The 14,194-nt window shown below is 46.0% G+C and overlaps 1 protein-coding gene across 1 annotated transcript in view; it reads right to left on the reverse strand.

Annotated features, from left to right (window-relative positions):
• Window positions 1-14,194, reverse strand: part of LOC144596755 (L-gulonolactone oxidase-like) — a 92,098-nt gene that overhangs the window by 20,781 nt on the left and 57,123 nt on the right. Inside the window, exons 3-7 of the mRNA XM_078405510.1 lie at window positions 10,133-10,234; window positions 9,337-9,462; window positions 8,922-9,016; window positions 4,285-4,375; window positions 2,747-2,932 (exon numbers count right to left, since the gene is read on the reverse strand). Coding sequence (XP_078261636.1) covers window positions 2,747-2,932; window positions 4,285-4,375; window positions 8,922-9,016; window positions 9,337-9,462; window positions 10,133-10,234 — 600 coding nt within the window. The remainder of the gene's footprint in view (window positions 1-2,746; window positions 2,933-4,284; window positions 4,376-8,921; window positions 9,017-9,336; window positions 9,463-10,132; window positions 10,235-14,194) is intronic.

Genomic DNA, 14,194 nt, shown 5'->3' on the forward strand with positions numbered 1-14,194 from the left:
TTCTCCAGAAATGTTGTCTGGCTCGCTGAGTTATTCCAGCACTTTGTGTCTTTGTTCGAGGAATTCATCAGGTCAGTTTCCATGAAGGAAAATGGACAGACTACATTTTAAGTCGAGATCCTTCTTCAGGCTGATGATTTGAGGGGAGATAGAAAGAAGTGGAAGGTAGGGGCTGGGCAAGGGTTGGCAGGATATAGGAGGGTTCAGGTGAAGAGGGGTTGATTGTGATACGAGTAAGCCGGGGACAAGAAGGGTGGGGGTAATAACCCAAGGCTGGAGGTGGTAAGTGGAGAAGACAGGAGGGTGTAAACGGTGATAAGAAAGGTCAGTAAGGAGTGAAATGTAGAACCAGAGAGAAATAGATGTTAGGTGGAAAGGATACAAAGTCATAACTGTTTTAGACCTGCTAAGAAGTTTAGAAGGATGTGAGGGTACCTCATAGAAACTTACTGAACAGTGAACAGCGTGGATAGAGTGGATATGGAGAGGACAAGTGGACAAGTGAGAGAGTCTAGGACCAGAGGCCACAGCCTCAGAATAAAAGGACATACCTTTAGAAAGGAAATGAGGATGAATTTCTTTAGTCAGAGAGTGGTGAATCTGCGGAATTCATTGCCACAGACAGCTGCAGAGGCCAAACCATTAGGTATTTTTAAGGCACAGCTTGATAGATTCTTGATTAGTATGGGTGTCAGGGATTATAGGGAGAAAGCATGAGAATGGGGTTGAGAGGAACAGATAGATCAGCCGCCATGATTGAATGGCGGATTAGACCCGATGGAAGTGATTGAATGGTGGAGTAGACCGAATGACCTAATTCTGCTCTGGGAGCAGATGAGCTGTCGGTATAAGGAGATGTGATAATGTGGTGATGATCTGAAACTCTTGAGTCTGTCAGCATTTTCACAGGGTTAGATAGAAACTGGAGCGTGGATAATTTGCAGGGCCAGGGAGCAAAAGATGGGGAATGGGACTGACAAAATTATTCCACAAGCAGCCAGCATTGACTCAAAAGGCCAAATAGTCACTGCTGTAACAACATAAAAAACAGAAAGTGCCAGTGAGTTGAACGATGGCTAAGGTGCCTGTTCTGTTGATAAATGGGCTTCTCACTCTCTCCTAAACTCTCATTTTAAACCATGATTGAATTCCTTTCTTCAACATTTGAAATTCATCCTTAACTTTTGTAAGAAAGTGTAATTCATTTTTTTGATTCAGCCCAAATAGTAAATTAAAATGGAAAGTAAAACTGTTGCAATTAATCCTTTCTATCAACAATTGCCTTGTCACCGTTCTACTTCTAAGAGAAGCTTCAATGACTGTAAATGCCACACTCCCGGGTTCGATTCCGACTACGGGTGCTGTCTGTTCGGAGTTTGTACGTTCTCCCCGTGACCACGTGGGTTTTCTCTGAGATCTTCGGTTTCTTCCCACAATTTGGGTGCTGGCTCGAAGGTGCTGGCTCGAAGGGCCAAATGGCTTCCTCCTGTGCCTATTTTCTATTCCAAAGACATACAGGTATGTAGGTTAATTGGCTAGGTGTATGTGTAAATTGTCCCTTGTGGTAGGACAGCGTTAATGTGTGGGGTTTGCTGGTTGGTGCGGACTCGGTGGGCCGAAGAGCCTGTTTCCACGCTGTATCTCAAAACTAAACTAAACTAAAGTCGAATCTGTAGTAAAGAAAGCAAACTCAATGCTAGCATTTATTTCGAGAGGACTTATATACAAAAGCAGGGATGTAATGCTGGGGCACTATAAGGCGCTGGTCAGACGGTAGTTGGAATATAGTGAGCAATTTTGGGCACCATATCTGAGGATGTGCCGGCTCTGGAGAGGGTCCAGAGGTTTACAAGAATGATCCCAGGAATGGGGTTAACATATGATGATTGTTTGACGGCACTGGGCCTATATTCGCTGGAGTTTAGAAGAATGAGGGGGGACCTCAATGAAACATACAGAATAGTGAAAGGGTTGGATAGAGTGGATGTGGAGAGGATGTTTCCACTTGTGGGAGAGTCTAGGACTACAGGTCATTGCCTCAGAATTAAAAGACCTTTTTTAGGAAGGAGATGAGGAGGAGTTTCTTTAGTCAGAGGGTGGTGAATCGGTGGAATTCTTTGCCACAGAAGGCTGTGGAGGCCAAGTCAGTGGATATATTTAAAAGGCAGAAAAAGATAGATTTTTGATTAGCACGAGTGTCGGAGGTTACAGGGAGAAGGCAGGAGAATGGGGTTAGCAGGGTGAGATAGATCAGCCATGATTGAATGGCAGAGTAGACTTGATGGGCTGAATGGCGTAACTCTACTCCTATCACTTATGACCTTATGATCTTATGATTTCCAAGGCCGGATGGTCCCATGGAGGGAACACGTGAGGATAGGTGGCTGGACTCTCGCTGGATGGAGATGGCTATTGCTTGGCACTTCATCAGTGTAGGGGTTGCTTCCCACTTATCAGCCCATGCTTGGATGTTGTCCGGGCCTTGCTGCCTGCAGGTATGGGCTACTTCATTTGCTAATGAGTTGGGAATGGAATTGCACATTGTGCAATCATCTGCAAACTCCCCCATTTCTTATAACCGAAGGAAGGTCATCGATGAGGCAGCTAAGGATGGTTGGGTCCAGGACACTATTTTTAATTTAAGTCTTTGAGATACAGCACGCAAAACAGGCCCTAAGACCCACCGAGTCTGCTCTGACCAGTGATCCCCGTACACTGCCCCCATTGGCGGTGGAGGGTACTGTACCTCTGTCAGCGTTTGTGGGAATTGCTGGATTTCGATGCAGAAGGCGGGCACACACTGGATAGTGACGGACAGAATCACCCCCAGCGCGCCAAGGTGCAGCCGGGCGGCCTGGAATATCTCGCTGTTCACGGACTCCGAGCATTCGAGGACCTCGCCGGCAGCAGTCATCAGGGTCAGAGCCACCACCTAGGGGAGCAGAGGTGAGTTAGATGGACTGGGTTAAAGCAGCTAGAGCTTTAAGACCTTCTCCCTGTAACCTCTGACACTCGTGTTAATCAAAAATCTATCTATTTCTGCCTTTTAAATATATCCACTCACTTTGCCTCCACAGCCTTCTGTGGCAAAGAATTCCACAGATTCACCACCCTCTGACTAAAAGAAATTGAAGACCCCAGGAAAACACCTCACCAGCTTGTCTTGGTCTCGGGGGTGTAGAGGAGAAGCAATAGCATGAACACACACTGCTGGGTCAGGGTGGGAACAGAGGAACGGGGTAACTCTGGACTCTGGTTCAGCTAACCCACCTTCTACAGGTGTACAGAGGAGAGCATACTGACTGGTTGCATGGCGGCCTGCTCCACCATCAAAGGGATCTATGGGAAGATCTACGACTGCCTAAAAAACGCAGCGGATATCAACAGAGACCCACACCACCCTGGTCACGCTCTCATTTCGCTACTACCATCGGGAAGAAGGTACAAGAGGCTAAGACCTATTACCTCCAGGTTGAACAGCTTGAACCACCCTGCACTACCCTAACTACAAACCTACCTCAGCAATGGACTACTATGGACTTTGTGTAGGTTGCACCACATACTTCAGCGACAGTCTAGTTGTCCAGTGTAACTAAAAATGTATTGTATACATTTGTCGTGATCTTGTATTTAATGCCTGTTTATAAAGCTGCAGCAAGTAAGAATTTAATTGAATTGATCCCTGGTGCATATGATATTTAAACACTCTTGGCCAGTACTTATTTTGTAGAAATAAAGGCAAGGCGCATGTTAATTAAAAATCAAGCTACATTTATCAACAATTTTTCCATCAATATAACCCATCTTGTTTTGATTTTGTGACCAATTAACTGCTAATTGACTGATAATTTAAAATTGAAGATCATAAAAATTAAAATTCCAAACATTAAAAAATCTAGTTTTTAACTTTTTAGAGGTGCCAATACCTTGCCAATACGGTCATTAAAAAAATAATTGTTGTTGACTTGATACATCCACTGTTGAAGGCAGTCAATAACCTCTGTCCTTAACCTTAACCAGCGAATCTCACTGAGACATAAGCAGGTGCTGTGGAAACCCCCACTCAGGGAAGCAGTCCTGGTGAAAGGACGGCAACTAGGAACATCAACTGCTTCTCTCTCCACAGACACTGCCTAACCAACTGTTATTGTTTTAAGAGATTCCAATGCAAAGGGAAAGGCTGTGTGAGGGGACAGGTCTGGTGGATTTATCCAGCCTGGATTTTAGTACACTTCCCACCGAGAAGCAGTTGGTGCCCCAATCGCCCATGGGCAGAGCTGGTACCTGGGTTGCCAGAATGCCATGCTGGATGCCAGTGCTGTGGGTACCAGTTCCAATCACTCCTCCTAGGGTCACATCCGACACCGCGCCGATACTGCAGGAGCAAAGGCACGCTGTTAGTATGAACATGTCGGCATAGGATTAGTTCCTGGCACAGATAGGGTGATTGGGCAGGTGGAGAGAAATGGACAGTAGATGTGACAGAATGGGACCTTTCCCACTTCCTCTGGACTGAAAGAGTAGAGGGGAGAGAGCCAGTACAAAGAGGTGAAGGGTGCGGGTCAAGAGCTGGCGATGATATGTGGATCCAGGTGAGGATGGATAGGGTCAGGGTGAGGGAGGGAGGGGTGGGTGGGGATAACAGAGGCTGGGACATGATGCTGGAGGTAACCAGGGGTCGTAGATGATGGAATATGATGGGAAAGATCAATGGAGATTGGGATCAAATAAGGGAGATGGGGAGGGCAGATGGATGGAGGGGAAGGAACCCAATAAGTGGAGTATTTGAGTGATGGGCAGATGGTGTGGGTGAGGAAGAAACTGGGTAAGAGGGGTAGTATGTAATTGGTAAGAAGGGCGGTTGTTGGAGGGACAGTAGGGAGGGTAGGGGTAGGGACCGATTCCTGCCATTGGGTTATAGGCTACCCAAGCAGAATATGAGAGCTATTCCTTAAGTTTGAATTTGGTCTCACTCTGGAGGAGTGGAGGAGGCCAATGACAGACAAGTCAGTGAGGGAATGGGAAGGGAAATTGAAATGGCGAGGAAACGGGAGGTCCAGTTTTCCCTGGCGGACAGAGTGCAGGTGCACACGCAGTACAAACTGTGCTCACAACACACACCCAATGTACACAACACAATCATAACACACACAGCGCATTCAATGTACAAGACACAATGTACACAACACACTCAATGTGCGCAACGCACAGAATACACACAACATACACAATGCACTTAATGTATATGCGCAAGTATGATGGCTGTAAATTCATCAAATGTCCCCCTGCCTGTCTGAGACATGCGATAAAAGAGCCCCTTGGTGGAGCCAGCCCTCCCCCTCCCACGCCCAGGCCCAACCCCCATCCATCCCCAGAGATGGATGGAGCTGATTCTGTGCCTGTGTAATCTGCCCTGTTTGTGTGGAAACTGACGAATGGCACTTTTATCGCAAATGATCAGCATCCAAGGATTTTAATGACTCAGGGAGAGCAGAAATCAAATCTTGTCAGATTACATTTCAGGTCCTGTTCAAAAGACTTTGTGCTGCTTTATGCGACTGACAATAAAATTGATTGTGTGCCAGGGCTGAAAGTAGGGGTTGTGGTAAATTTTCATCCAAGACTGGAAGTAACTCAGAGGTGCTGGCCTCTCTTTCTGGTGTTCCTCTCACTGTGCCTCCTCGACGTCATCTGGATTAGTATTTGGTATTGGTTTATTAACGTCAAGTGTACTGAGACACAGTGGAAAGCCTTTGGTTGGGTGTTATTCAATTAAATCAGAAAATACTGTACACGAGTACAATCAAGCCATACCCAAGTACACGGCGTGGGACGGTGGCCCTTGAAGCAGGCCCTCTGGTCCACTGAGTCCACTCCAACTAGCAATCACCACATACGGGTGTCAGAGGTTATTGGGAGAAGGCGGGAGAATGGGGTTAGTAGGGAGAGATAGATCAGCCTTGATTGAACGGCGGAGTAGACTTGATGGGCCGAATGGCCTAATTCTACTCATATCACTTATAATCTTATGATCTACACTAGCACTATCCTGCACACTAGGGATAATTTACAATTTTCACAAAACTCAATTAACCTACAAACCTGTACACCTATGGGGTGTGGGAGCAAACCGGAGCACCCGGAGAAAACCTACGTGGTCTCGGGGAGAACCTACCAACTCCGTACACACATCACCCATATTCAGGTTCGAACCCGGGTCTCTGGTGTTGTAAGGAAGCAACTCTATCGCTGTGACACCGTGCCACCCCTGACATCGGCTGTAGTGGGTTTGTTTTAGCATGGTGCAGTTGAAATGCTCTGTTACCTCGACAACACACAATGTTGCACAGATCTGACACAGCAAGCGGATAGTGAACAATTAACTTATTTAATAACCTCACTGTAACATACTGATAGTTGATGAATGCAGACTTATTTCTCTCGCTGTGATAAATAATTGCCAATGTTTCATTGGGGCAGTAACCACATCATTGAGTGTCATTTAATCATTGAGGTCAGTACATGATTCACTAGCACTCTGTACATTAATGTCACAAACCTGCAAGACTGCTGTGAACATATACAAGTAATTTATACATCACACATCACTCTTGCATTCTGATTAGGCAGAGTGTTTTATTGAGACTGGTTAACATGGTTGTTTGACCTCTGACCTCTCACCGCAAGCATGAGTGCGTGGATGCACGTCGCTCTGCCCAGTGAGGGTGAAAGGTTAATGTCTGCCTGCAAATGAAGAAGGAAGAAAACTCACGGAGGAAGGCTTTAGTCAGGTCTTACCGTATTTGTTAATTAAAGATCCTCTGGGGAATAGTGATCACAACATGGGATCATTTGGGAAGCACAGTGGCGCAGCGGTAGAGTTGCTGTCGTAGAGCGCCAGACACCCAGGTTCAATCCTGACTACGGGTGCTATCTATATGGAATTTGTACGTTCTCCCCGTGATCGCGTGAGTTTTTCTGGTTTCCTCTCAAAGATATATAATTTATAGATTAATTGGCTTCGGTGAAAATTGTAAATTGTCCCAAGTGTGTACGATAGGGTGAGTGTATGGAGATCACTGGTCAGTGCAAACCCAATGCGCCGAAGGGCCTGTTTCTATGCAGTACCTCTAAACAAAACTAAAAAAAAAACTAAACTAATTCCAGATGCAGTCTGTGCAAGAATCTCAGTTACAAACTTACTGGGCAATTATCAAAGCATGAAGGTAGAATTGTTTAGGATGGCCTTGGGAAGTAGGTTAAGTGAAAAGAGAGGAGGTGAGGAGTGTCAGATATTTAAGCAACCATTTTGTCATGATCAGCAGAAATGTATCCCCTATTAGAAAGTAGGACTCAGTGAGAATAATGAACCATTTGTTCTTGAACCAAGGAGGTCAAGATAAATACTAAAACATATGAAGGTGGGGGAGACCAGAGTGGTAGACAGGAGGTGTGAGATTTTTTCAGGGACCAGCCATGAGAGATGAAATAGTTAGCAAGAAGGATAAAAAATTATTTTAGTTTAGTGATACAGCGATGAAACAGGCCCTTTGGCCCACTGAGTCCGTGCCGACCAGCAATCCCTGCACACTTATGTTATCCTACACACACACTAGGGACAATTTATAATTATACCAAGCCAATTAACCTACAAACCTCTACGTCTTTGGAGTGTGGGAGGAAACTGGAGATCCTGGAGAAAACCCATGCAGGTCACGGGGAGAACGTACAAACACTATACAGGCAAGCAACTGTATTCAGGATTGAACCCGGGTGTAAGGCAGCACCTCTGCCGCTGTGCCACCGTGCCGCAAATTATAATTATGAGAGAAAAAATGGACAGCACAATGGTGCAGCCGGTGGGGGTGCTGCCTTACGGTGCCATAGACCCAGATTTGATACTGACTTTGGGTGCTGTCTGTGTGGAGTTTGCGTCTTCTCCCTGTGACTGTGTGGGTTTCCCTTGTGTGCTCTGGTTTCCTCCCACATCCCATGCAGGTTTATAGGTCAATTAACATCTCTAAACTTCTCTGGTTTCCCTGGTTTGTAGGGAGTGGATGCGAAAGTGGGATAACATAGAACCAGACTGAATGGGTGATCGATGGTCAGCATGGACGCAGTGGGTTGATATAGATAAAAAGGGTGACGGTGGTCAGAGTAAGTGTGGGATCCCTGATGGAATAATAACGAGAAACAGAAAATGGTAGATAATTTGGACCAACACTTTTCATTAAATTTTAATAAACCAATACCAGATTTCATGGTAGAGGACATTGCAAAGCTTTTCAAAGCACACTTAGCTCTGGGAGTGTTCCAATGGATTGGAAAACCAAATATGTGAAAAGAGGAAGACGAAAGATAGGAAAACTATAGGCTTATGTTTGACATGGGCAAGGTGCTGGGGGACTGTAACCAAGAAAGAAATAACTAGTTATTTTAGTTTCTTCCTGCCCAACCCCCAAACCCCCAAGACTGAGAGTTAATGATTAGCAAAATACACAGGAAAGAAAATGACACTGCAGACAACACTTGGAGAAACAATTTTGACATCTCAGGAAGTAGACAATGTTCTTAAAGAGACTGGGGCAGAGATGAGTGAAAGTATATTGGGGCAGGAAGAGTTAACCTGTTCAATGCCTCTCCCGAGTATACTCAGATCGTGGCCAATAGTGAAAAAAAAACTTGGCAGCGAACAGGTTAAGTTACGATACGATAGAACTTTATTTATCCCAGGAAGGAAAGTGATGGGTTGCAGAGAATATTGAGGGGATCCAGTCGAGGGCTGGTGCATTTTGGGGTTAATGACCTCCCTCTGAGTCTGCAGGCTATTTCCTCCCCAGCCCAGCCAGTTTGACCCGGAGTGGTAGGTTGGAAGCTGTATGGGCAGGTTGTGCAGATAACCCATCAGTTTGCACACTCACTTGGACAGTGCCAGTCCGAGCGAAGCCAGCTCTTCATTCAGGTCAGATAGCACCATTCCTGCCTCGACGGTCACCTGCTGCTTCTCCTTATCCACCTGCCAAGGAAGAATATCAATCAGCGCTGCCTCATTGAAGGGCAGTTGATGGAGGCAACCAGAACACAAATATATAATCGGCATGGAATAGGCATGGGAGGAGGCCATTTCACTCCTCGTTCCTGCTCCATGACTCAATAACATGATGCCTGGTCTCCCATGTCAACACCATTTTCCTGCCAAATGCCCAGATCCCTTTGCTCCCTGTGTACACAAAACCTTACCTTGTGTGGAAGAACCTATTTCACTTTTCGAGGGCAGCCTGGGTAAGATGTGTAAGGGGACTGTGCTGTGATATGAGCGTGTGCTCCCAACCTTACCTTGAGCAGCTTGTTGAGGTGGTTGAGCTGGACGAGATAGTCATCAGTGCAGACGATGTTGGAGGGTGAGTGCCCACAGCCCACGATCTTCACCCGCTTGCTGCGCTGCTGCGCGATCTCCAGGATCTGTGGACAGGACACAGGCAATGAGCTGGGTCACTGCACCTGGAATAGGAAATGTTCCCTCTGTGGGAAGATAGAAACTGGGCAGAAACTGGAAAAATACCTTCCATAAGGGTACATTGTCTACATCACTGTGCCCGCGTTACACTCTCTACCTCACTGTCCCAGAGTTACAATCTCTACGCCACTGTCCCAGTGTGTTCACTCTCTACCTCATTGTCCCAGTGTGTTCACTCTCTACCTCACTGTCCCAGTGTTACAACCTCTACCTCACTGTCCCAGTGTGTTCACTCTCTACCTCACTGTCCCAGTGTTACAATCTCTACCTCACTGTCCCAGTGTGTTCACTCTCTACCTCACTGTCCCAGTGTTACAATCTCTACCTCACTGTCCCAGTGTTACAATCTCTACCTCATTGTCCCAGTGTGTTCACTCTCTACCTCACTGTCCCAGTGTGTCCACTCTCTTCCTCACTCACTGCTCCTGCTGTGTATCAGTCCGTCAGGTGAGGTTATGCTTCATTAAAGCAGGATCCTCCCCTCGTTACAATTTACTCTCGTCCCTCACCTCTCCACGACCCGTAGCTGTACCTGCCCTCCGAGCTGGCTCTGTGCATTGGCCCATTACTACCCCTCGCCCGCGGTACGCGCAGGACACTGTGCGATTCGCTCACCTGCCGCAACTCTTCCACGGACAGAGGCTCGAAGTACAACTCCGGCTGGCAGGTGTAGGTGTTCGCCCAGTTCCGGAACCGGTAGCCCTCGGTGCCTTGGACCTAAATAAAGGTCAGGATGTGTGTAGCAGAGTGGGACAGGGCAGCTTAAAGCAGATACACAAACTGAATGTACCTTGGGCCAACCCAATGGCCGTTTTGGGGCTGACATTGCCCATTACCCTGGCAGCTCTGCCTGGGAGTGGTCGTATGGAGCGATGAGGACAGCCTGTTGCTGGAGTCTAACTCACCAGGATCGCACAGCGTCCCCTCTCCTGACGCGTGAGGATTTAATGAATAGTCATACCTGCCCTTCAGCGGACTGAGTCTTAACTTACCGACACCCACACATATAACATTTATTCATATCAATCCCCTTTATGATTCGCCCCATATTCCACAGTGGCACAGCAGTAGAGTTACTGCCTTACAGCGCCAGAGACCCGGATTAAATCCTGACTACGGGTGCTGTCTGTACAGAGTTTGTATGTTCTGCCTGTGACCGCGTGGGTTTTCCCCGGGTGCTCCGGTTTCCTCCCACACTCCCCAAAGACGTACAGGTTTGTAGTGTAGTGAGTCCAATAACGAGCGTTATGATCAGCCATGATCATATTGAATGGCGGTGCAGGCTCGAAGGGCCGAATGGCCTACTCCTGCACCTATTTTCTATGTTTCTATGATTCTATGAGAATAAAATGTATCAATGTAAGTTGATGATCGTAGCGGACTCGATGGGCTGAAGGACCCGTGTCCATGTTTTATCTCCCTTTGACTCTGTAACGTGACCTCAATAATATCATGTGTTTATAGGGGTTCTACGTGTTTGTCACTGTCTAGTATACTCTGGGTAAGGAGGGCATAGCTGGCAAAGGTCAAACCCTCCAATATTTCCTGGGCACTACCTAATTCTCACTTACCTACAACAGGTGAGAATCCCTCTACACCTTCCCAAGCCCAAAACCTTCGAAATGTTCTAATTTCATCTGCCTCCATCCCTTTCTGTGGCAACTTGTTCCAGATATTCACCGCCCACTGTCGAAAACGTACCCCTCAGATATCCCTTAAATTTCTCTCCTCTCACCCTATGCCTGTGCCCTCTAGTTTAGGCTACCCTGCCGAGTGAGGGGTGCCTCTGATGATCTGTCTTACGTATGTCCCTCATAATATTATAAACTTAAAAGGCCGTTCCTCAGCCTCCCGGTGTATAAATAAACCCAGTGTATCCCATGTCTCCTGTTCGAGCCACTGCCTCACAGCACCAGAGACCAGGGTTTGATCCTGACATCGGGTGCTGTTTGAGTGGAGTTTGCACATTCTGCCTGTGACCGCATGGGTTTCCTCCGGGTCCTCCGGTTTCCTCCCACATCCCAAAGACGTGTGGGTTTGTAGGTTAATTGGTCTCTGTAAATTGTCCATTGTGTGTAAGGAGTGATATCATAGAACTAATGTGAACAGGTGATCGATGGTCAGCATGGACATGGTAGGCTGATGGGTCTGTTTCCAAGTTGTATTTCTAAAAAGATTACTACAGCCTTACTTTCTAGGCAACATAGAACATAAATCATAGAACAGTACAGCACAACAACAGGTCTTTCGGCCCACCATGTTTGTGCTGAACATGATGCCACGTTAAACTGATTTCATCTGCCTGTACATGATCCATACCCCTCTATTCCCTGCACTTCCACCTGCCCATCTGAAAGCCCCTTAAATGCCACTATCATATCTGCTTCCACCAACACCCCTGGCAAAGTGTTCCAGGCCCCTACCACTCTCTGTGTAAACAAATATCTTGATGAATCTCTTCAGTACTATCTCTATTGCTACCACATCCTTATTGGTGACCAGAACTGTACACAATACTCCAAGTGCAATTTAACTAATGTTTTGTACAGCTGCAACATAATGTTCCACCTCTTGCACTTAACACCTCAGTGTATGAAGTCAAACATACCAAATGCCTTCTTCACTACCCTGTCCACCCGTGCCAACACTCTCAGCAAGCTGTGCCCTTGTTTTCTGATGCCCCTGCCATTTACTCTCTATGTTCTGCCAGAATTTAACTTTGCAAAGTACACTACCCCGTACTTTTATGAATTAAGTACCATTTGCCACCATTCTGCCCAACTTTCCAGTTGATCCATAACCCGCTGTACCCTTCGAGGACCTTCTTTGCTATGTGTAAACTAATTCATCCCACCTTCTTCATTCTCATCTGAGTCACTTGCTTGGTCGATCTACGTTCTCATCCAAAATCCCAGCACCGACCCCTTACAGATTTCAAGGCAGAGAAATGGCCACCCACCACTACCCTCTGGCTCCTATCACCCGGGTGGTTTTAGATCTAATTTGTTCCGTTTCCGGAGCACTCAGAAGCTCTTCTGTAATCTGTTATTAGTTATTACCAGGGAAAATGATGAGGACTGTTATCTTTTGAATCCTTTTCAAGATGCGAAGAGCTTTAACAAGACCCGTATTTAATGCATGGGATTAATTTACCTGCACAATGCTGTTCGGCAGGGAGTTCTTGGATTGAAACTGAGCAGCAACAGTAATACATTTCTGAGACAGGATGATGTGTGGTTATGTGATATTGTGTAGGAAATGGAAGATGGGAAAGTGAAATGGTTACTTGGGTTTATAAATCAGATTTAGTGCATGATCAATCTTCAAATGTGTAATTAAATAACAGACTGAGCCCTGTGGGACGAGGCTCACTTAGGTACTTGTTCATCTCACTTCTGTTTCCGCTTCAATTTCAAATTCATGAGCAAGGTTATAGAAAACTGGGACAATGCTCACAGGTGACTCAGAGTGAGATAAACAGCAATCCCAATGGGCGCTGAAATGGACTTTCAGAGAGAACAAGAAACAAATCCAAATTCACGACTTTCAGTTTCAGGTTCAATTTGTTCATTTTAAGCCGAGAAGCTTCTTGACGAAGAAAAACAAAAATGTTGTGTTGCATGCAGAGTAAAGCTCTCTCTACACTGTTCTATCGCACACTCCCTGGGTCAGATATTATCTTTGCCCGCGTGTCCCTGGAGAGGGAAATGCGATATCCATGAGGACTCTGGAGGCCTTCCGTGAGCGCTGGTCATCGCAGGGTATCAAGTACATTGTGGATATGTACATTGTGGATCTGATGACTGATTGATTAATGTTTGCAAAATGTTGGGTGGTTTTGTCCTGTCCAGTACTGTAACTGATTTCCTTGTTAAGGAATAAAAAAGAGTCAGATGCAGAGTGAATCTCCCTCTATTCTGTCCCTTCACACACTCTCAGGGTGAGATATCGAGTGAAACTCCCTCTACGCTGTCCCACCACACACTCGCAGGACAAGGCAGGGCAGCATGGATTAGACACACAGAAAGTGCCTGTTCAGACACTTGTATGAGCCCACATTATCCCTGAGCTTGGAGGCTAAGATGCTATTCTGGAGCACATTTAGCAAGGCGTAATGAAAAAGTTTGCATGCTATCCCAGTAAATCTTACAATGAGTACAATCAGGCCATATACAAATACAACAGGTAATATAAAGAGAAAAATACCACCAGAGTGCAGAATATGGTGCTGACAGCATTGTAGTGTTACAGTTACAGAGAAAGTGCAGATTTTAAAAAGTGCAAGATCCACAATGAGGTACATTGGGAGATGGGGACTACCCTGGCCAATGAGAAGTCCTTTCAGTAGTCTGACACGAGCAGGGAAGAAATGATTTAAATCCAACCACAGATTCTTAGATCCCATTCCCAGACCATGGTCCTAGATTCCAACACTGATCCCAGTTCATATCTTTACCTGGATTCCTGGATCTGGAGAGGTCCTGTGTACTTAAACAGTAAAGAGTGTATCTCACTAACTGAGCATTATAACATCATTATATATTCTTTCTTTCCCGTGGGCACATTCTTAAAAAGCAGCTTGTGACCTCTTGGCATTTGCCCTTGGTAAAGAACATGAGATTACACTTTGAGTTGAATGGAATTTATCCATTAAAGCTGAGCTGAAGTGGCAAAGCG

This window comes from Rhinoraja longicauda, chromosome 9, assembly GCF_053455715.1.
Source record: "Rhinoraja longicauda isolate Sanriku21f chromosome 9, sRhiLon1.1, whole genome shotgun sequence".
In the NCBI taxonomy this organism is placed as follows: Eukaryota; Metazoa; Chordata; class Chondrichthyes; order Rajiformes; family Arhynchobatidae; genus Rhinoraja; species Rhinoraja longicauda.